General features: G+C 58.4%; 1 protein-coding gene across 1 annotated transcript in view; it reads left to right on the top strand.

The window, feature by feature from the left end:
* Positions 1-25,327, top strand: part of ADAMTSL2 (ADAMTS-like 2) — a 35,689-nt gene that overhangs the window by 6,614 nt on the left and 3,748 nt on the right. Inside the window, exons 7-17 of the mRNA XM_008580678.1 lie at positions 47-170; positions 3,146-3,226; positions 5,613-5,788; positions 11,904-12,252; positions 12,948-13,314; positions 17,190-17,287; positions 21,008-21,134; positions 22,373-22,586; positions 22,662-22,817; positions 23,459-23,629; positions 24,364-24,540. Coding sequence (XP_008578900.1) covers positions 47-170; positions 3,146-3,226; positions 5,613-5,788; positions 11,904-12,252; positions 12,948-13,314; positions 17,190-17,287; positions 21,008-21,134; positions 22,373-22,586; positions 22,662-22,817; positions 23,459-23,629; positions 24,364-24,540 — 2,040 coding nt within the window. The remainder of the gene's footprint in view (positions 1-46; positions 171-3,145; positions 3,227-5,612; positions 5,789-11,903; positions 12,253-12,947; positions 13,315-17,189; positions 17,288-21,007; positions 21,135-22,372; positions 22,587-22,661; positions 22,818-23,458; positions 23,630-24,363; positions 24,541-25,327) is intronic.

The following is a 25,327-nucleotide window of genomic DNA, read 5'->3' on the forward strand; positions in this document are numbered from 1 at the left end:
CCCCCCCCCCCCCCCCCCCCCAGCATCCCTCTCCCTCTTCTTGCAGCCCATCGGCTGTGACGGGGTGCTCTTCTCCACCCACACGCTGGACAAGTGCGGCGTCTGCCAGGGGGACGGGAGCAGCTGCACCCACGTGACGGGCAACTACCGCAAAGGGAATGCCCACCTCGGTAAGGGCGCTGCTGCTCCCCAGGGTCCAGGTGAAGGCCTCCAACCTCCTGGGCACCAGGGCGCAAGTTCCTCTTTCTCTTGGGACCCCTGACTCTCCTTCCAGGCCCAGGTGGGCTGGCCAGGTGCCTTGTGAGACCCCCGTTGGCTAGCAATAATGGGCAGCTCTTTGTTAAGCACCTACTGCATACTAGTGGGCACTTGGCTTAGGGATCACTTTTGACCTCTGAGGCTACCTGGAGGGAGGGGTTAATAACACACTTAAAGGGGGAAACTGAGGCTCGAGTCCTGGTCTCACGGCTGATGTGAGGTCTGGCTGCCCATCAGCTCCAGGCCCACCCTGGCCCAGAGCCCCTTCCTATCCTGGGCAGCTCTGTTCCTTTTCAAAGCCGTGTGTATTTGGCCTCACGTCTGCATCCAGCTCTGGCCCAGCCCTCATGGGGGCTGGGGGTATTGTGCGTGTGCAGGACTTTATACTTTTGGAAGGATGTCACTTAAGATGCTCAGCATGGAACTGAATGCATTTCTGGGTCTCAAGAAATGCTTGCAGAATTAAACTGGATTATGGCAACCTCCCAACTGGGCAGCTTAAAACACACTTAGCAGATGGGCAAACTGAGGCCCAGAGTGGGAATTGTCTGCTCAGGGTCCTACAGTGAGGCTGGGCAAGTCTAGATTAGAACCAATCTTGTTAGAACCCCGGGTTCCTGGAGGCCCAGGGGATGGCCTCCATGCTGCTGTGAAGGGTAACTGTGGAGACAGTCGGCTCAGGGGGGTCCCAGTGGGAGGGCACCGGAGAGGGTGGGACTTGGACATGGGACCTAGGGATGAGTAAGCCGGATGGAGGAAGAACAGGGCTGGGCAGCGGAGGGTTGTCGGGGCAGTGTGAGCGGCATGTGCTGAGTGTCTCGCCAGGTGTGGGGGGCAGAGGCCCTCTCTTAGGGGGAAAGCTCGCTGGGAAAGCAGCTAAGCATGGATGTCTGGCTCTGCGCCCCCCCTCCCACACACCTGCTTGCACGGCCTGCTGGACCTGGGCCTGGGGATGGGAGAGCCTGTGTGTGGGCAGCCATGCCTTTTATAGCCCCTACTATGTGCCAGGAGCTTGAGCTGCAGGCAGGCCCAGCAGGCGGGATCTCCCTCTTGGAACGCTTAGCTTGGGGGCCGGGGCTGACATTCAAACAATCCCAAGACTTCTGAGCTCTCACTGTGCTGGGCACTGAGCCAAGTCTGGCGTAGTTAACTCATTCACGCCCAGCAGCATCTCTACAAGGCAGGTATTACTGCTGTTGCCAAAAGATTTGAAATAGGCAAAGGGAGGTTAAATAACTCATCTAAGATCACACAGCCACAGAGTCAGAGCTGAGTCCGGACCCAGGCAGCCTGGCTCCTGGGTCTGTGGTCCTAGCCAGGAGCCACACCCCTTCCCTGACAAGTCTGTGCCTGCTGACTGTGGTGAGGGCCGAGTGGGTGGCCTAGAGCCACCCAGTCCACGAGAGATGAGTGTTAAATGCTCAGGAATCTTGTGAGGTGCTCGCTAATTAAATAATTAGGGTACGTAAAACTACATTTAAAAAAATTATGTTTAGGGCCGGCCCGGTGGCGCACTGCTACAGTGCGCCGATTGGGAAGCACGGCGGCGCTCCTGCCGAGGGTTCGGATCCCACATACAGACCGGCCACTCACTGGCTGAGTGAGGTGTGGGCGCAACACCGAGGGTTGCGATCCTGTTGCCGGTCCCGGTCCGGTGCGGGCGCGACACTGAGGGTTGCAATCCGTTGCCGGACACGAAAAAAGACAAAAAGGAAAAAAAAAATTATGTTTAAAACAAAGTCACTATTTCCACATCCTTTTACTGCTGTTGCTACTTTATCTGCATGGCAGAAAGACTGAGCCGGTGTGCTCCTGCCTCTCCTCCCAACCTTGTGTCCAGTGACCACACGTGGGCAGGTTGACGTTGGCACGGTGGAGCGTTTACACCACGGAAACAGGCCAGCACTGCACATCAGAGCTCCTCTCTGTACCCCCAAAGAACCTGCTCCTAAACACTCCCCAGAGTGCTGCTGGCTGTGAGGTGGAGTCAGGATCTTCAGGGACCCGTAAGACACTATGGGGTCAGGGGGGAGGGGGCAGGTGGGTGCTGACCTGCAGGAGTAGACGCAGGTGGACTCCACCCCCTCCCGCAGGAGCCAGTGACATGTGCATTGCCCCAGCAGACCCTCAGTCTCTGAGAGCTCCTCCTTGCCTTGAGGGCTTCTCTCTCTTAGGGCTTATTAAAATCTCCCTCCTGCAGCAGCCCTTCTCCCCTCCTCAGTACCCCCAGACCCTCCCTCCTGTTTTCGCTTGGAGGGCTCTGTGGCTGTCTCTCCATTTGGCTGGGGGCCTCGGTGACAGGCTCTGAGCTGCTTATAATGCTCCCTATCGACCTCGGCCTGGGACCTGGCACTTAGGGGGCCTCGGCGGAGTGGTCAGGTCCCACTTGCAGCTGTGCTACTCTCTCACACACATCTTTGGAATGTAGCAAGCCTTTAAAGTCAACGTGGTATTGTGATAAGATGGGGTTTAAAGGTAATGACGGTGCTGGTCGGAGGCACTTAGGCTGCTGGGGCTCCGGTGATTGCCCCAGGCCCCCGGGCGGTTAGTGGCAAAGCAGGACTGAAGCTTGTTGACTCCAGTGTGTTTAAGGTCCCTGTTGTCCATGGCGTCCCTTGAAGGGCTGGGGCAGGCACCGATGAGCCATGGGTCAGCCTCTGGGGCAGCATAGGGTGCTTCAGCAGGGCCCAGGTGAGCCGCACACACCTGGGGGGGGCAGCCCTTAGCCTCCCCCTTCCACCAGGAGCTCAGGAGGTGACACCAGCCATCCAGCAGAGGGACTTCCAGCTGGGCCTCACTCCTTCCCTGGTGATGCTGCATCCACTGAGGGCTTTGCTGTGGCCAGTGACAGGCCGGCAGTGGCTCACTGTCATCTGTTTGCTTCCAGGTTACTCTCTGGTGACCCATATCCCAGCTGGCGCCCGGGACATCCAGATTGTGGAGAGGAAGAAGTCGGCTGATGTGCTGGGTGTGTAAGCGAGGCCTGGGCAGCTGCCTCACATGAGCCTTAGTTCTGCAAGTGTGGGGCAGCGGTCACGGGCAGAGAACGGGCACTGGACCCTGGATCCCTTCCTTCAGGAGAGGGACGGGCCGAGGGGTGTGGGCATGGCCCCAGGAGACAGAACTCGAGCTGGCTGTGTGGAGGGAGTGTGGGGAGGACTTTGTACTCGGTGCTGCTGGACTGCAGAGGGGCTTGCGACGGTCACTAGAGAGGCTGGCCCAGGCAGAAGCTGGGGTACCACAGATGGGATCCCAGCAGGGAGTGAGGGTGAACTGAGGAGGTGACAAGGTCACGGCAGAGCTGAGAAGAAGCGGGCGGCCAGTCCAAGGTCATGAGCAACAGAGAAGCAGAAGGAGGATCAAACCCAGGTCCAGGGCTGCACGCTGGTGTTCTTGCCACTGGACAGTCTGCACTGGCGAGTTGGACCTGGGAAGGGGAGTCCTCTAACTTGAGGATTCTGGAGTTACTTGCACAGTGGCTGAGGCAGTGAGGCCTGGAATTGGTGACAATTTTTGGAAGGGCTCTCTGTGGAGCTGGAGCATTGCCCAGCAACGTCTGCAGCCCCAGGAGGTGGCAGAGGCCCCTCAGGCTGTGGTTGCAGTTGCTCGCACCTAAGAGCCACTCTACGCTTGGCCCTGCCCTGTGCAGGGCAGCCTGGGGGCCCAGGCTGCATAAGGGAAGCTGTTCTTGGACACTACCTGGGCTCACTCCTCCTACCTGCCTCACTTCCCCATGTCTCAGAGTGGCTGCGTGAGAGCCAGCACTGGTGGGGTGAAGCCCACCTCTCTACAGGGATGCTGCAAAGGGGGAGGCTTTGTGGAAGGTCCTCCAGCTGGAGCCCAGCCTTGGGCTCCCCTGCCCCTGGCCTGAAGCCCCCGAGCCCCAGCAGGTCTGCACACTGCAGGCTCCAGAACCCCCCACCCGAGACCGAGAGCCAGAAGCCGGGCCTCTTGCCAGGCCGGTTACTTTGTTGCAGTCTTGCTGGGAGAGCAGCAAGGCCAGGAAACACCGTGTTCTCTGAGCCGGCTCCTCAGCTCTTATTCTTGAAACAGATGCGGGGAAATACCAAGGGCAGCCTCGGAGCACTGGGAAAGCCACAGGAAGGAGGGTCCTTACTGTCAGGAAACAGGCTTTGCATGAGGACCTCGATTTAACCCTGGGCACATACCTGGGGCCGAGACGACCGGGCTCCAGCACGCTCCCCACCTTGCAGGACTTGGACTCTGATTTACTTTATCTTCTGCCCTTACTACGTTAAGGACATTTTCCAAGCAGACGCGTCCAGCTTGTTGCGTCTGCCTGATAATAAATTAATTGCCCCGGCTCCTCTGTTGTATTGCATCAGGAACTTTGGAAGCTGATGCCTCTCCTCCCGGGGCCAGTTCCTGGAATTGGCTTGAAGGACACCCTCTGGAAGACAGAGTGTCCCTGAGTGCCGAGCCTGCCTCCTCCCTCTGTCTGTCCCCAGCCCTGGAGGCTCAGAGTGCCTCAGCTGTCCCTGAGCAATCACACGGGCTCCAGGCAGTTGTTCCAGCCTCCAGGGGTGGTGGGGGTTTGTGTGCAGACCCTGTCTGTCCTAAGCTTTCACCAGGCCCTGGGAGTGTCCACCCACACCCGCCTCAGGGAGAGGGTGACTGAGAACGTGTCTGGGCCATCCTCTCGCCTGACTGGGCACCCTCAGCCACGCCTGGGTGGATGGATTGGTGGGGGGAATGGTCAGCATGGTCGTGCCAGTGCAGGAAGCAGGGTGCCATTGCTCTCATCGAGAGGACGGAGCCGGCCAGCTTGGGTGGTCCCCAGAAGGGCCAGTGGACAGCACGCCGTGCCAGCTGCAGTGCCACTCAGTGTGGGAGCTGGAAGGGGCACTGAGGTCCCTCCTCATCGTCTGGGTGTCTCACCCAGGTCACATGGCAGGTCTGCAGCAGGGCCAAGTGGGGTCCCGTGCCTGCCGACGCTTGATGTCTGACGTGCCTGCAGCCACCAATTCTCCTGGAACAGACGGGCCGCTGGGTTGTGGCGCCAGCTCATCACTTTGCAGTCCCCCGCTCCTTCAAGGGCAGGACCGAGTGGGTCCCTAGCAGCTATTCTCAGTTGTCTAGACAAGTCCCCGGTTGTTTATTTTAGGCTGATAGGACAGGACATTCGCATCTCCTCAGCATTCACTGGCGGGGCCACAGGCGGGAGCGTCCGGCTCCCCTGTGATGGGGAGTTTCCTGTCTCTGGGAGACTTGAGGGCGGGTCGTGGAGGGGAGGGCCCACCACGGTTCCCCAAGCATGTGGTGCCGGCTCCCCCCGCCCCTCTGTCCTCCCCCAGCCTGTCTGGCTCCTGTGACCGGTGACTTTGCCCTTCCAGCTCTTGCAGACGAAGCTGGCTCCTTCTTCTTCAATGGCAACTACAAGGTGGACAGTCCCAAGAACTTCAACATCGCGGGCACTGTGGTCAAGTACCGGCGGCCCATGGACATTTACGAGACTGGCATCGAATACATCGTGGCGCAGGGGCCCACCAACCAGGGCCTGAACGTCATGGTGCGTGAGCCACAGGGTGCGGGTGTGGGGGCTGCTTCCCCAGAATCCAGCGAGAGGTGGGGGCTGTGACCAGCGACACCGCCCAGCAGCCCTGCTGTGTGTGTGCCTGGGGCAGCATCACCACTCTGCACAGGTTGGGCATCACTCACTCGCTTATTCACTTGTTCATTCACTAATTCATGCCCTCATTCACTCATTCGCTCAAAGTTTAATTCATTCAATGAATGTCCCATTTACTCATTAATTCATTTACCCAAGCACTTGCTCACTCAGTCACATGTTCTCTCACTTATTCATTCATTCGTGCATTCCCTCATTCACGCATGCATTTATGCAATCGCTCATCCATTCATTCATTTATGCATTCACTCATTCACGCATTCACTCATTCACTCATTCACGCACCCACTCATCGTTCGTTCATTCGTGCATTCCCTCATTCACTCATGCATTTATGCAATCGCTCATCCATTCATTCATTTATGCATTCGCTCATTCACGCATGCATTCATTCATTCATGCATTATTCGCACTGTTATTAGCTCCCTGAGGTAGACTGGGCTCCTGGCGTCATCCCCCGGTTGGAGGGGCTGTGCTGTAGGTCAGCGTACAGGAAACAGACTCTGAGATGGAGGTTTACATGCAGGGGGTTTGGGGGAGTGGCCTCAGGATCAGCACTGATGAGGGAGTGAGGGGCACAGGCGTGGACAGAGGGAGATGCCGAGCTGCGATGCAGTCGTAATTGTGAGATCAGCATCATTTCAAGTTGGAGCAGGGGCTTTGCGTAGTTCCTGCATGTCATTGCCCCTTGGGGGGGCATGACCTTGGGAGAGGCAGCCTCCCTCCACTCTTTAAGGGAGATGCCCGGGGAGGGGCTTGGCTGTGAACCGTCAGTGGGCCCCCCTCCAGGCGGCTCGCTAACAGTGAGATCTGGGGGCACTCTGCAGCACCAGCCACCAGCCACCCCTGGCTCTGCGTGGACCCATGTCCTTTGTGCAATGGGCTTACCTTGGCAGCAAACAGCTCCTCTAGGATGCTGGCTGGCTGGTTTCCTTCCCAGGATCCGTGCAGGAGGGAGGTGAGCTGGATGGACTGCAACTGGCCTGGGGGCTGCAGCTGATACAGTTTCTGTCTTTGACTCCCTGTCCTAGACTCCCCTTCCCTTCGGCTGGCACTCTGCTAGCCCAGGTGGCTTACTTGATGAGTGACTTTGGTCTCCATGCCCTTCTCAATCCAAGGCTGCTGCCCTTGTCCAGTTGCCATCAAAATTGGGCAGTGGGATTCCCAGAGCCGATTCCCCACGGATCAGCAGGGCACCGAATGTATGCTTTGCCCAGGGTCAAGCAGCACCCCTCCCTGCTCTCGACGGTCACAGCCAGTTGCCCCTGCCAGGAGGGCTAATCCTTCCCTTGCTGCTGGTCTCCTAGCACAGGTGCCAAACAGCCAGGTGACAGCTGTTGCTTAAAGTTTAATGAAACTCTTTTGGTGGAAATGTCCCTGCCCTGGGAATCTGCCTCTGATCCACAGACCCTAGAGCTGTAGGGCTGGGAAACACAAAATCCTCAAGTGGTCGCTGGGAATGATAACCCCTGCTTCTCAGGCCCATAGAGTCTACCTAGGGAGGACGTTGCACCATGCCACAGTGACTGACTCAGGTGTGTCGCACCTCAGGGGGTACCGTGGCTTCACCCTCCCTTGTTCTGAGGCTGGCAGTTTCTGGGTGATGCGGTATGCGATAGGTTCAGTGGATCCCATAGCTGTGTGCCCATGATGATACCTCCTTTGCTATGAAATGGCTCCCTCCATCCAGGGCAGTGTCATGTGCTGTGCTGTCTCAGTGGATCACGTACTCTGTGATCCCTTGGATGCTGGGGTTGGCTGAGGCCCTGTGGACAGGAAAAACAAGTTTAGAATAAGATTAGTCACTTCCGCTTCCGGGAAACAAGGGGTCTCACGTAACTAAATTGCCACCTAGCAAGGGAGTGGTCTCCGCGAGGGATGGTGCTGTGTCATGGGCTAGTGTTGACGACGAGGCTCGGACTTTCAGTAGTGGAAGTAGCTAGTGCAGCCTTGGCGAGTGAGAAACCGCGCTAGGGATCACGCACAGTTTCCCTCCCTGCCACCACGGCTATTCTGTTCACGATGCCAGAGGCTAGCCTATGTCAGCTGGCCAAGCCACTCTATCTGTTGCTTGGTTGTTTAGTGCCTCCCGCACGGGGGATGCTGCCTGGTATGCATTAACTCATGATACACAGACCCTCGCGTTTCACGCCTGCCCCCTAGATCCAGACATGAATGTCTCCTGCAAAATCTCCTTGTCGCCAACCTCCCGATCTTCTCCACCCAGGCTCCTGACCCGTCTTCATTTGCCACTGCCCAGGATTCAGCACAGATTCTGATCCTGGGCCACTCTCTTCCCCTTACAAATTGATGATCACAGTGCAGGCGCCACCTGCAGCCCTTGGGAAGCCTTCCCATCACTGACATTTTTCATGGCTGTCCTGGACAGGCTATAGCAAAGCCGCTCCATTTCCAGCTTGCACCCTATACCAAGCAGGCCATCTCTGCACTGAGGTCAGCTGTTGTCCCCTCTCAGTTCATCAGGGCCACCCTGTGCAGCCACAGTGGTGGCCGAGACACGGGTGCAAGAGTCTTGCATGAGGGGTGTTTGGGTCACTTGCTGAGGCAGCTTTCTTGTGCTCTCCAGCCCTGATTGTGCCTGATCCTGGATGTAACATTCTGTCCCAAGATGGCTCTCTGCTGGGCCCTCCCAGTCATGGAACTTAGCGTAGTTGACAAAACTCATAATGCTGGACTAGGGCTGCATGGGTCACCTGACGTCCTGTAGTCAATGTGCTCTGTCTCTAGCAGGGACTGGTTTTGTGCCAGAGCTCTTTCACACACGATGTGTATTTATCTGTGCAGATGGCATGACCTTGTGCCAGAACACCAGGGGTCTGCATTGTGATTTTTTACCGGGGCTGCCAGGACTCTGTGTGCCATCTTCCCCACCACAGACGTCTCTATTCCTGGAGGCTCTGCCACATCCTATGGCCCACATGGCAGGCTGCTGGCACTGCAGCCTGGGCCTGCTGGAGAGCCCGTCTCCTTAGGACTCTACTCGAAGTGGGCAGGTTTTGCATCACTTAGTGTGTGGATAGGGCTGGTGTCCCCAGATGTGGCATATGCTGTCTTCAGAATTCTCCTTCATGGTGGAGGGTACGTGACAAGTCCCCCTTTACTCTCAAGGGGGCTTCCTGGCCCACCTTGACTACTGAACCCTGACATCTTCACTGATGTGGGGGGTGGGTGGCCCTCTGGAATACACGGGCTTTACCACGGCCACCAGTGCCTCTTCTCGCTGATCTGGTCTGATGAACGTGATGCCATCAGTATAGAGGACCGAGGCAGCCTTCTGTAGGACTGTGCTGTGGCTGTTTGTGGGAGAAGTAACGTATCCCTGGGTCAAAACTGTAAATGCATCAAAACGGTCAGAGCTGTCGTCCATCCCATGCAAATGAAAACTGCTTCTGGTCCTGTTAGGGAGAGAAAAGAACATATTTACCAGATCAGTGGCTTCATAGGATCAACCCAAGGCCATGTTAACCCACTCTAGAGAAGACGCCATGTCTGTCACGGGCTGCGGTGGGGCTGCTGATTGGTTGAGAGTGTGGTACTCAGCTGTGCAGAGGTGCTCGGCGGCTCTCTGACGGCAGGTCCTTTAGGATCTGTCTTGTTATTGTAGGGGCCAAATCGTTGGACTAAATGCAGGATCTGATGGGGTCACCACTCCTGTGTCCTTTAGGTCACTAAGTGTGACACTAGTCGCTGTGCTTCCCCCAGGATGTATAACTGTTTCGGGTTTACTCTCTTGGATGGGGTCTCAGCTCTCTCCACTGTGATAGTTGTCACCCCACGGGTCAAGGAGCCCCATGAGGGTTCTGCCAATTACCGGTCGTGCACCTGGGGACTGGGTGAGCCTGTGGACCCTGGAGACGTCCCGTGAGCCAGACCCGCCCCACACTCTAGTCCTTGCTCATCACCCGCAAGCTCTCACAGTAACGGGGGGGGGGGACAGTGATGGGGCTTCAGGTTCCCCGTTAACAATGACAACTTGGACCCACTTCCTCGGTGAACAGTTAACCAAGTAAACTAGTTACTTGGGCTGTTGGCCCTTTGGGGGAGTGTGGGGGGAATCATTACCATATAAACTTGTGGGTCCTTCCTGGAGACCTGGCTGTTCCATCACTCAGTGGACTCTGGGTCTGAAAACTGGCTCAGGAAATTGGGCAAAGGACTGTGACGTTTTATGGGGCAGCTGCCCTCTGCTTCCTGATCCTTCACTCTGTACAGACTGAGCAGTGCCTTTTATGGGCCCGTCTATTTGTCACCTGGGGGTACTTTGTTTACCAGCCACGTCTGACGGTCTCTGTGGGTCAGGCCCCGGCTACCCTGCCAACCCTGCTTCTTTCCACAGTGCTTGAGCCCACCTTGCTGTGGGCTTTTGCCATCCGCCTTTATTGTTTTGGGATCCGGTCATCTTCGTGGCTATTGGGGAGCCTGGTTCTGTAATATCATCTCCTGCCACCAGCGCTGCTGTGAGGACACCCAACACCTTCCCTCCGAATGACATGGGTGCCCCTCTACCCCCTCATCTCTTCCCACTCTGGAGAATGGGATGTCCTGCAGCCCCGCCCCCTCTGCAGAGAGTAGTCACTGGTGGACCCTGCAGCCTTTGGACCGCTCTTCTGTCACCTGCCACAGCAGGTCCAGCGTTTGTGCTTCTCCTGGTGTCGGCCTTTTCTCCATGCTTCTGAGAGCCTCCCGGTAGCGCGTTGGCATTCTCCTGGCGCTCTGTCCAGCGCGCTGACCCTCCGTGGCGAGGGAATGCCCGCGGTCCCTGTCGGCCAGAGCTGCAGTTCCTCAGGCGTGGGGTCCTTCCTCCCAGGATTTCCCTGACTGGGTGAGGAGGTGACTTACTCGAACTATTGGTCTGGTGGCCAGTCCCTAAGGGGCCCGAGGAGTCATGAGGGCGAGGTCTCTGCACCTTCAGGCAAGGGGAAATGCCCGCTTTAGCAGGGAGGACGGGCCACCTTTTCAGGCCCGGAAGATTCAGGGAAATCAGAGATTTTAAATTTTTCAAGTGTGCTGAGTCGACGCCCGCACCCCTAGTCTCAGGATCCCACTTTTCTGGTTGGACTCTGTCCTTGGCCATGCGGGCCCAGCAGGTGGAGAATTGGCCTTCAGGGTGCTCTTCCGCCCTCGGGCCTGGACGTGCGGGCCTCCTCCTCGGTGGCCACGCTGGCCTGGGCTCCGCCTTCCGCAGGGGTCGGGTGGCGTTCCTCACCCCACCTCCCGCTGTCTTTCCCAGCACTGGATCGCGCAGCTCAGCCGCCTCTCAAGCCCCTGAGACGTTGCCCCTGTGGGGCACTCGCTCGCGCTGCACCCCTGCCCCCGGCTCTCCACGCTCTGCGCTCCCCCAGGGGTGGGCTCTCTGCACCCCTGCTGTCCCAATCCTGCTCCACAGGCCCGTGTGAGAGTCTGCTTCCTAGGACTGCCCTGACCCTCGCTGTTCTAGGTTGAATCCCTGGAGAAGACTCTGAAGACTCCCAGGGAGGGTGGCAGGGGTCTGCACAGAAGGCTGGGCTGCCCTGCTCAGGAGCCGCTGGAGCCCTGGAGCTGGCCGACCCTCAGGCTTGTCCTGAACTGAGGCAGGGCCTGCCCTGGGGGGCTCTGGGGGGCAGTGGTGGGAACGTGCACGACTGTCACTCGGGACTTCGGCACATGGGGATGATCAGTGGCAGGTTGGGTTTTGGTTGGCTTCACTACTTAAAAAAATCCTCAGTCTGGCTAGTTAGCTCCTTTGGTTAGAGCGCAGACTTGTAACACCACAGTCAAGGGTTCAGACCCCTGTACCGGCCAGCCACCAAAACCAAACAAATTCTCTGTGCACAGTGTGCCCCTTCTTGCCTGTTCCCAGGTGGGCCACCTGTGCCCCACCCTTGGTGTGCCCGGTTCACAGTCTGGGGCAGCCGTAGCCTGGGCGAGGTGGGCTCCCTGGGAGGGGCTCTGCAGGTGGGCGAGGAAGGGACGGTCCCCACTTCTCCCTCCCCAGGTGTGGAACCAGAACGGCAAAAGCCCCTCCATCACCTTCGAGTACACGCTGCTGCAGCCGCCGCACACGCACCGCGTCCAGCCCATGTACTACAGCTTCTCGGAGCCCACCTCCGAGAGCAGCGAGAGCCAGGAGCTGGACGGGACCGGGCTGCTGGGCCTCATCCCGCACAACGGCTCCCTCTACAGCCCGGCCTCCTCAGAGCGGCTGGGCCTGGAAAACCGGCTGTTCGGCCACCCCGGCCCGGAGATGGAGCTGGGCCTGAGCAAGGGCCCGGAGACCAACGAGGTGTGCGAGCAGGCCAGCGGCAGGGCCTGCGAGGGGCCCCCCAGGGGCAAGGGCTTCCGAGGTAACCAGGAGGAGGGAAGATGGGGTGCGGTGGTGGGGCAGGGGCTTCCCAGGGAGAGGGGCCTTGGTAAGGGGTCTTCAGTGCCCCCTGAAGTCTGTCTGCAGAGGAGGTGGGTAGGAGGTGCTGGTTGCTCGCAGGCTCACTCCTGCAGTCACAGTGCTAAGGCCACTTGACAGCCCGGATGGTCTGGCCCCGGCCTGCTCCCTCGCTCAGTGGAGTGCCCTGCCCTGCCTGGGCTTGGGGATAGCAGGGAGCAAGGGCCGCTGCCATAAGGCATCTCCTCTGGGTCTGTGTCCTCTCTTCTCGTAAGGACACCGGTCGCTGGATTTAGGGCCCATCCTAACTACGTGATGATTTCTTCTCAAGATCCTGAAGTAATGACATCTAAAGGACCCTATTTGCAAAACAGATCACATTCTGAGGTTCCAAGATGGACATGAATTTGGGGAACCCTCTTCAAGCCACTGCAGAGGCTGAGCAGATCCCCCTCTGCAAGCAACCGTGCAGCCAGCCCGCGTGCCTCCACGCGGTGATCCTGGCCAGATCGAGGCCTTCCATGGAGCAGGAACCTGCTTCTGGGAGCTTCCTAGCTCTGCTCCTTGTTCCTCCCCCATGTGTCCCGTCCCCTCCCCCAGGGCAGCCCTTGCCCCCAGAGCAAAGGAGCCCTTGAGCTGAGCCACCTGTCTCCCCTGCAGACCGCAACGCCACCAGGACGGCTCTCGTGGGGGACAAAGAAGACCAAGAGGTGGGCGCCCATTTCACCTCCCAGGAGTTCCTTCCAGCCAACGCCATCTCTGACCAGCTCCTGGGCACAGGCTCCGACTCGAAGGAGTTCAGCCTCAACGAGACCGTGAACAGCATCTTCGCGCAAGGTGTCCCGAGGAGCTCCCCGGCTGGGAGCCTCTATGTGGACTATGAGGAGGACAAGGGAATTGCGGCTTCCCTGCTCAATGGGTCCTTCCTGGAGCTGAGCAGTGACAGGGTTACCAACACCTCCTTTGAGGCCTCTTTCCCCAACGTCAATGCCAGTGTCCCCACCAGCAACAGGACTCACAAGGCCAGGTAGGAGGCGCGGCTGCCCTGCCGTGTCCGGGGCCCTCTGGGGTGGGGTGGAGCCAAGGCCCAGGTGGTGCATGGGGCCTCACTACGGTGTCTCTGGAGGTAAGCAGGAGAGAGCCACACCTTCCCAGGGTCCCCACCCACCACCCAGTGGCTCCAAGCATGAGGTCAGAGGCCTGGACTGCAGGGTGTCCCCCCCCAGAAGTTAGGTGCCTGGGTTAAGGGCCGAGCTGCATGCTGACATGTGGAGCTGATGCAGGACCAGGAAGCTAGCAGCTCTGCGTCCCACCCATGAGCCTGGGAAGGGCTCAGCCCCTCACGTGCATGGAAACATGCACTTGGCATGACCACCCTTAACGTTAGCGACAGTTATTGGGGGCTTAGAGTGGGTAAGTGATGTACTCAAGGTCACAGAGTCTGAGGCTTTGGGATCCCTGGGGTCTAAGTCTGAACAGTCATTGAAGTCACCTGAGTGTGGAGCGGCCCAGCATCAACCTTTACCACAGACTAGAGAGAAGAGTGGGGAAGGGTCTGGCGGTTCCTCAGCTAGGAGCCAGACCCTGGAATCAGGGATTAGGAACGAGGCTGGGACTGCAGCTCAGATGGGTCTGTGAGAGTCCACGTAGGACCAGGCCTCCAGAGCCAAGAGCACAGCTGGGGACACGTAGACAGTTATATCTGAGGACACCTGGGCATTCATAGCTGGGGACACCTGGATAGTCATGGCTGGAGACATCTCCTGGGCAGTCATAGCTGGGAACACTTGAGTAGTCATAGCTGGGGATACCTGGATAGTCATGGCTGGGGACACCTGAGCAGTCATAGCTGGGGACACCTGGAGAATCATGGCCGGGGACACCTGTGCGGTCTTAACTGAGGACACCTGGGCAGTTATAGCTGGGGACACCTGGACAGTCATGGCTGGGGACACCTGAGGAGTCGTAGCTGTGGACACTTAGGGAGTCGTGGCTGGGGACACCTGCATAGTCATGGCTGGGGGCACCTATATAGTCATGGCTGGGGACATGGCAGTCATGGCCAGCTCAAGTATACACTGGCTCCCAGGTCAGGGTCATGGCACAAGCTTTCAGATCCTTAAGCCACATTTTAGATTCTCTCCTGCCCCATCGCAGTGGAGTCTTACCACATGGGGACATATTAGATTTCCAGTGCCTTTCCAGGGGCACAACTTTGAATGGATCAAATAGGACATCAGCACTCAGAAAGTCCCCAACCTGGTGAGATGTGGCTGCTCCCCCAGCCAGCCTGCCTTCAAAGGATGCTGCCGCGCAGGGACCAAAGATGGTCTGGAGAGATAAAGGCCCAAGGGAGGCTGCGGGGGAAACTCCCAGGCCAAAATAGCCACGTCTCGGTCGAGTTGTCCAAACACAGGAAGTCGTGTCTGCTCGGAGAGAGGGCAAAATCAAAGGGCAGCCCAGAGAGGAAAGGCTATTTTCAACTTCTCAGCAAAGCTTAAAAACAGTCAAGGGAGAGGCCCTGCCACCAGACTCCAGCTTCGGGATCAAGCGTCTGGGACACAGAGATGCAGAGTCCCTCTGCAGCCTGGCGGGAAAGAAAAGAGAGCAGCACTTTCTGGTTCAATGATAAACAACACGGTCACTTCAGAGCTTCTCCTGCTGGGGGACTGTGAGCCTGCGTCTGGCCAGGCAGCTGGGCAAAGGACCCTGAGTGGTGGCAGCGATTTGGAGGATCCCAGCGACTCCGCAGCCGTCAGCCTGAGTCTGGAAGCTCCGATTTTCCCAGCCGAGAGGGGCAGTGTCCTCCTTCCAGACAGAGGCCCTTGGAGGGCTGGTGCTTCCATGATCCCTGGGTGTTCTGCTCAGTGCTGCTCCCAAGAGGGGACCTCTCGGGTGTTGCAATGTCGTGCAAATACAGGCAGGGTCTTGTTCAGGAGTCGCGGAGGCTGTGCCCACACGTGCGGCCTACTGTAGAGAAAGAAGTGTGGCGGCCCCCCAGAAATCCCTCTGGTGCTGAAAATGCAAAGGGTTATTGTGAACTGGGCCGCCCTCTGGAGTGAGCATGAGTCACGCTGCCTCCTGGCTCCAGAGCGTGTAATTAGATAAAGACGGCGGGGCCTCTTGTGGGCGGGCGGAGGGCGTGGATGGGGTCTTTTCATCTCTTTTTGTTCTTGGGGGGGATTTAAAGCTGTTGAAAGCAGGGCGTGGGACCCAATCAGCACACTTCAGTGTTTTCTGAATCAAGCATTAGGGACTGGATTCCGGGTTCCTCCTCCCCTGAGAGGGTTTGCTCCAGCCAGGCTCTCAGTGGATCCCACTGGGGCAGCTCTGCAGGTTTCCACGGATCCTTTGTTCTGAGATGACAGGTTCTTGGACCCCCCACCCCCATGTTTAGTTTCTTCTCATTTTTAAAGAGGAGGAAGGGAGGACCACCCCTTCCCCCTGAAACCTGTGAAAGAGCGGGAACAGAATCCCGGTTTAAAGCCACCAGGTGAGGGGGCCCAGCCAGCTTTGAACAGATGATGACACCCGCCTCTGCCACCAGTGACCACCCTCCCTGGGTTTACGGAACCAGATCAGTACGTTCATTACTTCAGCCCCTGCTGGTAGATCACTTTCTGGGTTCTCAGATGGGCTGGAAGAGCAACGTTCATCCATGGAGCTGGGATCCCCTGGGAGATACGAGCCAGTGCAAGCAAATCCCCACAGCACTTTTTATCCACTTGACTATCAAACTGTAAACTCCCAGTTCAATCCACACTGATGTCTCTACCACAGAATCAATTAGAAAGGCTTTTAGAATGTAATGTCCCGTGACACTGTAAGCCTGACCACCGAGGTGGCAGAGGCACGGGGAGGGCACCTGTGAGTTGGCCCAGATTCAAGCCCCGTGAAGGGCATCGGCGCATCAACCAGCCCCTCAGGGTGCAAAGGAAAGCGGGCTTGGGCGTGTGGCCTCCTGCAGCACCCAGTTTGAAAGGGAAACCGGGTGACCTGCCATCAGCTGGCCCAGCTCCTTCTCCCCTTCTCTGGCTCTGGGGGTCACAGGACTCCAGGGCAGTGTTGAAGCATCGGCGGTCGGTCTTGGGGCAGACGTCCCGGGAGCTGTCACCACAGCCCGGGAGTCTCCTTCCCCTGCTGAGTCCAAAATGAGCCTGCGCGTTGAACACTGAGGTCGGGCCCAGGCACACCAACTAGTTCAAAGAAGCAAACAGTCCTAACAATGGCTGGCTTTGGCTGCCCACGTTCTGGCCAAGAATCATAGCTGGTGGCTGGCTGGAGCCCAGCACGCCTTCCCCCTCAGGCGGGTCTATGCAGCCGTCGCAGACCTGAGCTGCAACGTGGGACGTGCCACCCTCCCCTCATCTGCAGCTGAGCTTTCTATTTTGAAAATTGGAGGCTGAATGGCTAGTGTCCCCATTCAGTCAGAATCCCAGCTGAGAGAGGCAGTAGGAGAGAATTCTGGAACATTCTCAGCACATAAGATGCCTTCTGAGGTCCCTTCTGGCTGGGAAGAGGGATGCACCAGCCGGTGTGGGAAGATAATGGTGGGGAGCCCAAGCGTGTCGAGGGAGCAACCACCATGCTGGGGAGCCCCAAATTCTTCATCCCCCCACCCCCCTGAAGGAGCCTGGGCAGCATCAACACAGTGTACTCAGCCTGAGTCACAGAGATGGGAGAAATGCCAATGCCCGTTCAACCCTAAACTGCGTCTCCCTGTGACGGCTTCATCCCCTTCTGTTTCAGACGGTGGAAACTCTGACCCTAACAGGTGAGGATTCCGCCCAGGCCAGGACAGGTGTGTTGTTAAGGAGAACACACCCTCTGAGAAAGCCCACGCACTGGGAACCGGAGCCCACCGTGAGCCCCGCGTTTTCTCATGGCCTCCTCTGCTTTCAGGACCAGGCCCAAGGCCCGCAAACCAGCCATAAGCCCGGCGGACATGTACCGGTGGAAGCTGTCATCCCACGAGCCCTGCAGTGCCACCTGCACCACAGGTACTGGCCACGGGTGCTTGCGCAGTACCCGCTCTGAGCCCAGCTCCATGGGAACGTGGGTTGGGGCTGTGGGGCCCACGCATTTGCTCGTAGCCCCGAGCTGTCCTCAGGGAGCAGTCTGGTGGCCTCCTGATCCAGGGGGTCAGTGTGGCATGACAGGGCTCAGGTGTCAGATAAAGGCATCCTGGTGCCCTGGTGTGCTGGGCCACATGCGGTCAGGCCCAGCCCTAGGGGGTCATGCAGGCCACCCCAACTCTCCCTCGTCTGTTGCCATTTATAGTGTATCTTGTTAGGACAATGTCCTTTTGGTTAAAAGTGAGAAGTCTTGGGTGGTGAAGACTTTACTTTTGTATACAGCAAACACATGAAGGGGAAATAGACCCTAGGATCTATGACTGAGGGAATCAGTCAAGTTCTAGAGCCTCATCATCAGGAGAGGATCTAGGAGAGGACAGAGAGCCCCTTGGAGGTGCCCGGACAGACAGACCCACATAGTTAGTAAGTTCTAAGCTGGGATTTGAACCTGCATCTGCCTGCTAACATGGCCAGCCACCACCGCATTGAGAACACTGATGCTGCCACCAGGGTCTGGGGCGTCCCTCCCCGGGGAGACACTGCACGGTCAGAAGTCAGAACTGCATTGGCAGGGGATAAAATGTTGTAGGGAGGGCCTGACTGTCAGCTCTGAGGTCACACTTTGTCTATACTTGGGAATTCATGTTCAGGTTTAGACAACACCAGGCTGCCCCTCAGAATGTGTCATGCTCCTGGCCCTTCCCCGCCATCCCCCAAGTGGCCAGGGCTCTGGATGCCCTCGCAGTCTCTGGCCAGTGAGGCACCAGGTGGCCTGAGCTGGTGCCCCCTCCAGTACATGTGGTGTGTCAGGAGATGGGACCTCAAGAGGGAGGATCGAGGGCCCTGCTGGCTCTGAACGGCCACCGGCCTTTGGCTCTGCTCAGTTCTCTTGGGCTGGTGAAGGGATCGCTCCTCCTGTTACCAGAGCTGCTGCTGAGGGCTCAGGGTGGGGGACGCACTGAGTCCAGCCCTGCACCTGCCATTCTGGAGGGGAAAGAGCAAGCTCTGGGGGTGGGTGATGGTGCTTGAGTTGCACTGTCTACTGGGCCATACCACGTGTCTGGGGCAAATCGCTTCATCTCCCCCAGCCTCAGTTTCCCACCTGTGAAATGGGATGTGTGCTTATGTTGAAGGTGGTTGTGGGGATCGACATGATACAAAAAAATAACCTGTCATAGTCAAAGCTCAACAAACGGGCGCCATTCCTATGGCTGTTGCTGCCACCTGCCTGACACCAGGCTGCGGCATCGTGCATACCCAGGAGCCACTGTGCACTGGTTGCAGGACCCAGCCACCACAGGGCTGGCCCTGAGGGGAGCTGAGCATGACTGGGGGTGTGGGGGAGGCACTTTGCCAGAGCCCACGGAAACTGGTGTGGACCTGCCCCAAGCTCTTCCACGTGTCCTGGCCTTGGGACCCCACGTGTGCTGGGTTGTCGCAAAGTGTCTAGAAGCATCTCCAATTTCTCCCAGACACATCACTGTCTGGGAGGTGACATCACGAGATGTCACCAGGGCAAGGGGCCTGATGGACAACCCCCAGCGGAAGATGTCCCCAGGGAGGACTCGGCAGCATCTCTCAACACCCTAGGAATGGCCAGCGAGCGGGGAGGGTGGGGTCTGCTCCGTGTGGCCCAAGGTGCAAAGTACATGAAGGACAAAGAACATAAGAAAGACGGATTTTGGCTCTGGTCAAAGGAAGAGCTCCGTTTAGACGAAGCTGTTCACCTAACATGAACATGAGTCGCCCGCGAGAGGGGAATCCCTGTCGTCACAGGAGGTGCCAGGCTGCTGCCGCATGCCTGCCCACGTCCCTCCCAGGGCAGCCTTCCGCCACCGAGCTCAGGCTTCACCCACTCTCAGTGCTCAACTGCGATGCTCGCGGCTGCAACTACTCTGCAAATCCCATTTTGTGGGGTGCTGAGGGGTTTACACACCTTACGTGGCCCATGTTGCCTGTGCAAATGTCCGGTGAAGGGTCTCCAGCACACAACGGGGCCCTATTCCCCACCCTGTGCCTTGCCAGGAGCCCCTGCCAGAGGCTGCTGGACCGGGTGCATCTCCACACCCCAAGCTCCAGCCACAGTAGGAACCTTATTTCTTTTTCTTTAGAGACATTCTCATGAAGCGGTAGCAGTGCAGGTGACTTGGTGTGGCCTCAGCGTGGGTCACAGGCAGGGATCTTCAGACTGTCCCTCAGCCCCTCCAGGGCACGGCAGTGAGGGGAGTGCAGGGAGCCTGCCGGGGCCGTTCCACGTGCTGGGGCTGCTCGCTCACCTGTGTTGGAAAGAAGGGCTCCAGGCTGAGGAGTTTTGAAAAACAGTTTTCAAGAGTGGCGTAACGAAGAGGGTGTCCAGAAAACCGACAGCTTGATTCTCACAGCCTCTGGAAGGGCCCCACTTTGGGGATGAGAAGCCGAGGCCTGAGGAGCTTGTTCACGGCACCCACCAGGGAGACCCTGAGCTGGGACGATTTACAGGTTCTCTGGACAGGACCCACCGTGTTTCCACTTGATGACGAGGCACTTGGTGGGGGTCTGCAAGTCCCCAACCCCCCACCTCCCTGGGCCCCAGAGCTGATGTCTCTGAGGCTTGGAACATTCCAAGCAGACTTGGCCAGGAAGCCCACCTCCCCTTCAAGAAGACCACAGATGACACAGTCCGGTGCTGGCGGGAGACAAGCCATCGATTGCCACCTGGCCCCTTCTCCATGAAAAAAAGAAAACCCCCCATGTCAGCTGCCTCCCAGGCTGCCTTGTTCAATCAGGGCTGGGCTTAGAGAGGCAGGAGCCGCAGGCGTTCAGACCTGCGCTGTTGGGACGGAGAGCAAGGTGGCCGGGACTCTCCTCGTGCAGGGAGATCGATTTCCTCCTGAGGGGACTGGCAATCCAGCGAGGGCTGTTCCCGTGCATGCACCAGCAGGAAGCCTGCGTCTGTCTCTCTCGCACGTGCACAACAGCAAACCCTAGCCCCTCGCCAGGGCCGTTCCCCGTGCTGACATCTCTCCCTGAATCATCCCGGCTCCTCGCTGGACAAGGAGCCAGCCACTGTCCAGCGAGCTCGGCCTGTGTGTCAGCTCGGTGCAGAAGAGTGACAGGGGCAGGACGAAGGAAAGAGAATGGGGAGGTGCGGCCAAGCATTGACACTGTCGGGGGAGCTGACCCCACACACTGACCCCCGCTGGGACCCACAGAGCACCAGGGAGCCCCAGAAGGTACACACACCCCAACACAGCTGGAGAGCATAAAGGGGACATTTGATGAGGATGCCGGCATGCCACAGGACGGGGGGACCCCAAAACTCCAGTATACACCTAAGGGGCTGTCGAGGGCCGGGAGGGTGAGGTTATGCCCCCAGCTGCCCACAGATGGCAGTTTCCGAATGAACATGTTTGCCTCTGCACCTTTGTAAGGGCCGTCTGCGCTTATTTAAAGCCCGGCGATGAGACACATGAACTGGGCACCAGCCTGGGCCACACGAGGAGGGACACTGGCAGGGTAGAGCTCAGACCCGCTGTGCTGTCCTGGCTGAGCGCTCCTGACAGCTCCCAGGCGGGTGGCCGTGGTGCTCCCCAAACTGGGGCAACGGACTCTGAGCCCCTCGCTGCTGTCCATGTGGCTCACGGCCTTCCCTCACCCTGAACCCAGGCGTCATGTCCACGTACGTCATGTGCGTCCGCTATGACGGTGTCGAGGTGGACGGCAGCTACTGCGACGCCCTGACCCGGCCCGAGCCCGTCCACAACTTCTGCGCTGGGAGGGAATGCCAGCCCAGGTAGGTACCCGCCACCTGGGGCTCCACGTGGGGTGTTGGCTGGAGCTGGGCTGGGTGGGGTACAGGGACCTTGCAGGGAGGGGTGAAGAGACCCTGCCCCTCAGAGTCCTTCAGCATCTCCCCAGGATGTGCAGTATAATCTGTCACTGTGCCTCACACACAGCAGGTGCCCCATGAATGCTTGCCAGTGTAGAGTTAGAAACCATTCCCAACGTTACCCCACAGATAGTGCTATCTTCGCCCCCAGGCCTACTTGGTGCATCCAAGATTCTTACAAGCAAAAAGGAATTATTCCTGAAATTCCATGCCAACTCGCTGTCCCTCGGGTGTGGTGGAGGCCCCCTCTTCCTAGCCCCAGTGCTCCTGTCCTGCCCACAGACGCCGTCAGAGGCTGGGCCCTAAACACATCCTCTCCCTGGTGGTGGCCAGGACAGGAGCAGTGCAGGGTCTCCACGTGAGCCCGGGGGTGCTGGAGCAATGCCCCATTGGAGGCCGGGCACTCCAGGCTGCCTGCGCACGGCTGCTCCTGCCGTCCTCCCAGCCTGCCCCGCCTGGGCCTCATGTTCCCTGCATCTTTCTGGGAAGGGCAGAAATCCCCAGCTCTCTCCAGAGGCTGCCCCAGCCTGCCCGGGGGTGTGGTCCTGTGGGGCCTGCCCTTCCCCCCAGAGTCCCCAGGCACTTTGGACCTCTTATTCATAGTCTGTCTTCCCCGGGGAGTTCAGGGTATCGTTCATAACCTCACCCAGCCCAGGAGCGTGGAAAGGAGAGGTCTGCCCCTGGTGTGCTGCCTCTGGACGCAGACCCATGAAAGAGCCTCCAGTCCATTTCCATCACTCGTGGAGAGCGAGGCCCCGATTCTGAGTCCCACGGGTGGGGGTGCCTCGGCCACCTGTGTGATGCAGCAGGGTCTGGGGGGCCTGATCTCCAGGGCAGGGAGTGGCAGGTGGGGAGGGCGCTCTGGAGGAGGCATCGGCGTGAGCAGAGTAACAAGACCGTGGGTCTGGGTGAGAGCGGTGGGGACAGCGCAGGTCCCAGGGCTGGCGGGCTGTGTGCACACCCAGGGCGCCTGCCCACCCCCTCTCAGGTGCTCCCTAAAGACCCCTGGGTCATCATGGCAACAGCCTCCCCCCTTGGTAGACATCACCGCCTTGGTGTGGCTTCACCCGCTGGGATTCAGGACCGTATGGGGGAGAGCGGGGCGCCCTATCTCCAGGGGGCGTCCGTCTCCTCCCGAGCAGGTGGGAGACCAGCAGCTGGAGCGAGTGCTCGCGCACCTGCGGCGAGGGCTACCAGTCCCGCATCGTGCGCTGCTGGAAGATGCTGTCGCCCGGCTTCGACAGCTCCGTGTACAGCGACCTGTGCGAGGCGACCCTGGCCGTGCGGCCCGAGGAGCGCAAGACCTGCCAGAACCCGGTCTGTGGGCCCCAGTGGGAGATGTCGGCGTGGTCCGAGGTGAGCATGGGGGCGGCAGCCTGGGCGGCAGGCTCTGAGCTCGGGGCTTCTCATCACACCCGCCCCACCCCCCAGTGCCGGGCCAAGTGTGGGGAGCACAGTGTGGTGACCAGGGACATCCGCTGCTCGGAGGACGAGAAGCTGTGTGACCCCAACACCAGACCCATGCGGGAGAAGAACTGCACGGGCCCCCCCTGCGACCGCCAGTGGGCCGTCTCCGACTGGGGACCAGTGAGTGGGGCCGGGGCAGGGCTCGAGGGGCAGCCAGGGCATGAGGCTGGTGAGAGGGGATCCTAGTGCGCTATGTTGCTGCACCTCAGTTTCCCCATTTTTCTGGAGCAAACATGTGGGAGAGGAATGAATGCCTAAGTGGCCTTTCTCCCCTGTGGTTATAGACCCAAAACCTTTGCCCCCAAACAAGGGGCTGACATAATGCTCCCCTTTTATATAGACTTTTCTGTGTCTCTCTCTGTCTTTAACTTTTTCTTTCTGTCTCTGTCCCTGCTTCTTTCTCTGTGTCTCTCTCCCTGTCTCTGTCTCTTTCCGTGTCTCTCTCCCTGTCTCTGTCTCTTTCTGTGTCTCTCTCCCTGTCTGTCTGTCTCTCTGGAAAGGGATGCTCAGATGCTGGCTGGGGTCCCTTCTGGGTGGTGGGAGCACAGTCCGGCCTTTCTAGTTGTGCTTTTCTCTCTGTATGTTTTTCATTGAGCATGCATTCTTTCTGTAATTAGAACAGAGAATGTTATTTTAAAAGTGGTTTCTACAGCAACTGCCTCTCCACGCTGCACGGGGAGCCATTCCTCTCCCTTGGGGATGAGCCCTGGGCCCTGTGGAGTGGCCTCTGCCTCTAACCACCCAACGCCTTCCTCCTGCAGTGCAGCGGGAGCTGTGGTCAAGGCCGCACCATCAGGCAGGTGTACTGCAAGAGCAGTGACGGACAGGCGGTCCGTGAGTCTCAGTGCCAGACGCAGCCCAAGCCTCTGGCCATCCACCCCTGTGGGGACAAGAACTGCCCCCCCCACTGGCTGGCCCAGGACTGGGAGCGGGTGAGTGCCCTGGGGCCTGTGGGAGGACCTCCCTTTTTCTGGAGAGCGTTTGGCCAGAGGGAATCTGCCTGACAGCCAAGTGGCTATGACGACAGACTGGTAAAAATGAGGAATTAATTGCGAATTATAAAGGCAGAATTTACTCAAAATTACCTTGAAATACAAAAAGCCAAAAAGGTAGAAAAACCACTTACAACTTCCTAAATAGGCACGTGCTCAGCGATGTGCACAGAATTGGCCCTGACCCACCCTGGGCCCCCGTGTTCCTGACACGCAGAAACCAGGACAGGGATCTCGGGTCGCATTTGCTTCTGGCCCCTGGGCCTGTGCCTGCTTTTGTTATCGTGACCAGTTGGTTCCCACCAAACCGTCATCATCACCAACTTTCCATTTCAGATGAACGGCTCTCAACCACTCGCTCCAGGCAGATCACTATTAACCAAATAATCTTGGGCCAAATTGTTTTCTGCTAAATTGATTTTGGCTAAATCATCGTCAGCCAAATTGTCATTAACCAATTTGCTTCAGAACAGATGGTTTCGTGCTAAATTGCTTTTGATCGAATCCATCTGGGGCCAAAGGGTTATTGAACAGAGTTCTCAGCCAATTTGCCATCGATCTAAGCATTTTCACCCGACTGTCAGTGACCAAACTCACCACCGCAGTTGGTGTGCTGTGTGCCCTGGTCCTCCTGGCCTCTGGCCACTGACCCGTCCCATCTGTCCCGGCCCCAGTGCAATACCACCTGCGGGCGTGGTGTGAAGAAGCGACTGGTGCTGTGCATGGAGCTGGTCGACGGGAAGCCACTGACCCGCAGTGGCTCCGAGTGTGGGCTGGCCAGCAAGCCCCCCGAGGAGAGCACATGCTTCGAGAGGCCCTGCCTCAAGTGGTACACTAGCCCGTGGTCGGAGGTGAGCACCCCATCGGCCCCTTGAGGCTGCCTGATGTCAGACCTGAACTCTGATCCCACCAGGATATCTTCCCTCCTGCCCCAAATGTCCTATAAGTCCTCCCTCCCAGCCTCTGTCAGGGGCTTTCTGTCCCCAGAAAGCTTCTCAACTCTGCCAAATCAGCTGGTGCAAGTGCCACTGCCTCCAGAAAGCTTTCTCTGACTTCACCCCTGGGGTCTCTGTAGTACCTGTCCTGGGCCTTTTCGGGCCTGGTCACTTCCAGCCTCAAATTATGGCCTTTTTTTTTTTTTTGTCCTTTTTGAGACCGGCCGCACCGTGCTCAGCCAGTGAGCGCTGTGAGCGCACCGGTCATCCCTATATAGGATCCGAACCCGCGGCGGGAGCGCTGCTGCACTCCCAGCGCCGCACTCTCCCGAGTGCGCCATGGGCTCGGCCCAAATTATGGCCTTTTAAGCTGTGCATTTGGCAGCAGGTATGCCTGGCACTCACCACAAGGCAGACAGACCCCAGGTGAGCACCGGGGCATGGGGGCTGAGTCAGACACAGCTCTGACCCCTGGGGAGCTACAGCCAAGGCAGGGACGTGGGACTTAGAGATGCAGAGCAGTGGTGGGACATGGGTCAGGACGCTAGCAGGGCTGGGGGAAGGGCAGCAAGCTCTCCTGATACAGGCCTGGCCCCCCACGATTCTGTGAGCTTCTCAGGTCCCAGAACTCCCCAGCCTTGGAATGTTGGGCAGGACGGAGTGGAGATCCTGCCTCTGCACAAGAGCAGAGCCCTCACCTCCT

The sequence above is a fragment of the Galeopterus variegatus genome, unplaced genomic scaffold (assembly GCF_000696425.1).
Source record: "Galeopterus variegatus unplaced genomic scaffold, G_variegatus-3.0.2 Scaffold2145, whole genome shotgun sequence".
Taxonomy (NCBI): domain Eukaryota; kingdom Metazoa; phylum Chordata; class Mammalia; order Dermoptera; family Cynocephalidae; genus Galeopterus; species Galeopterus variegatus.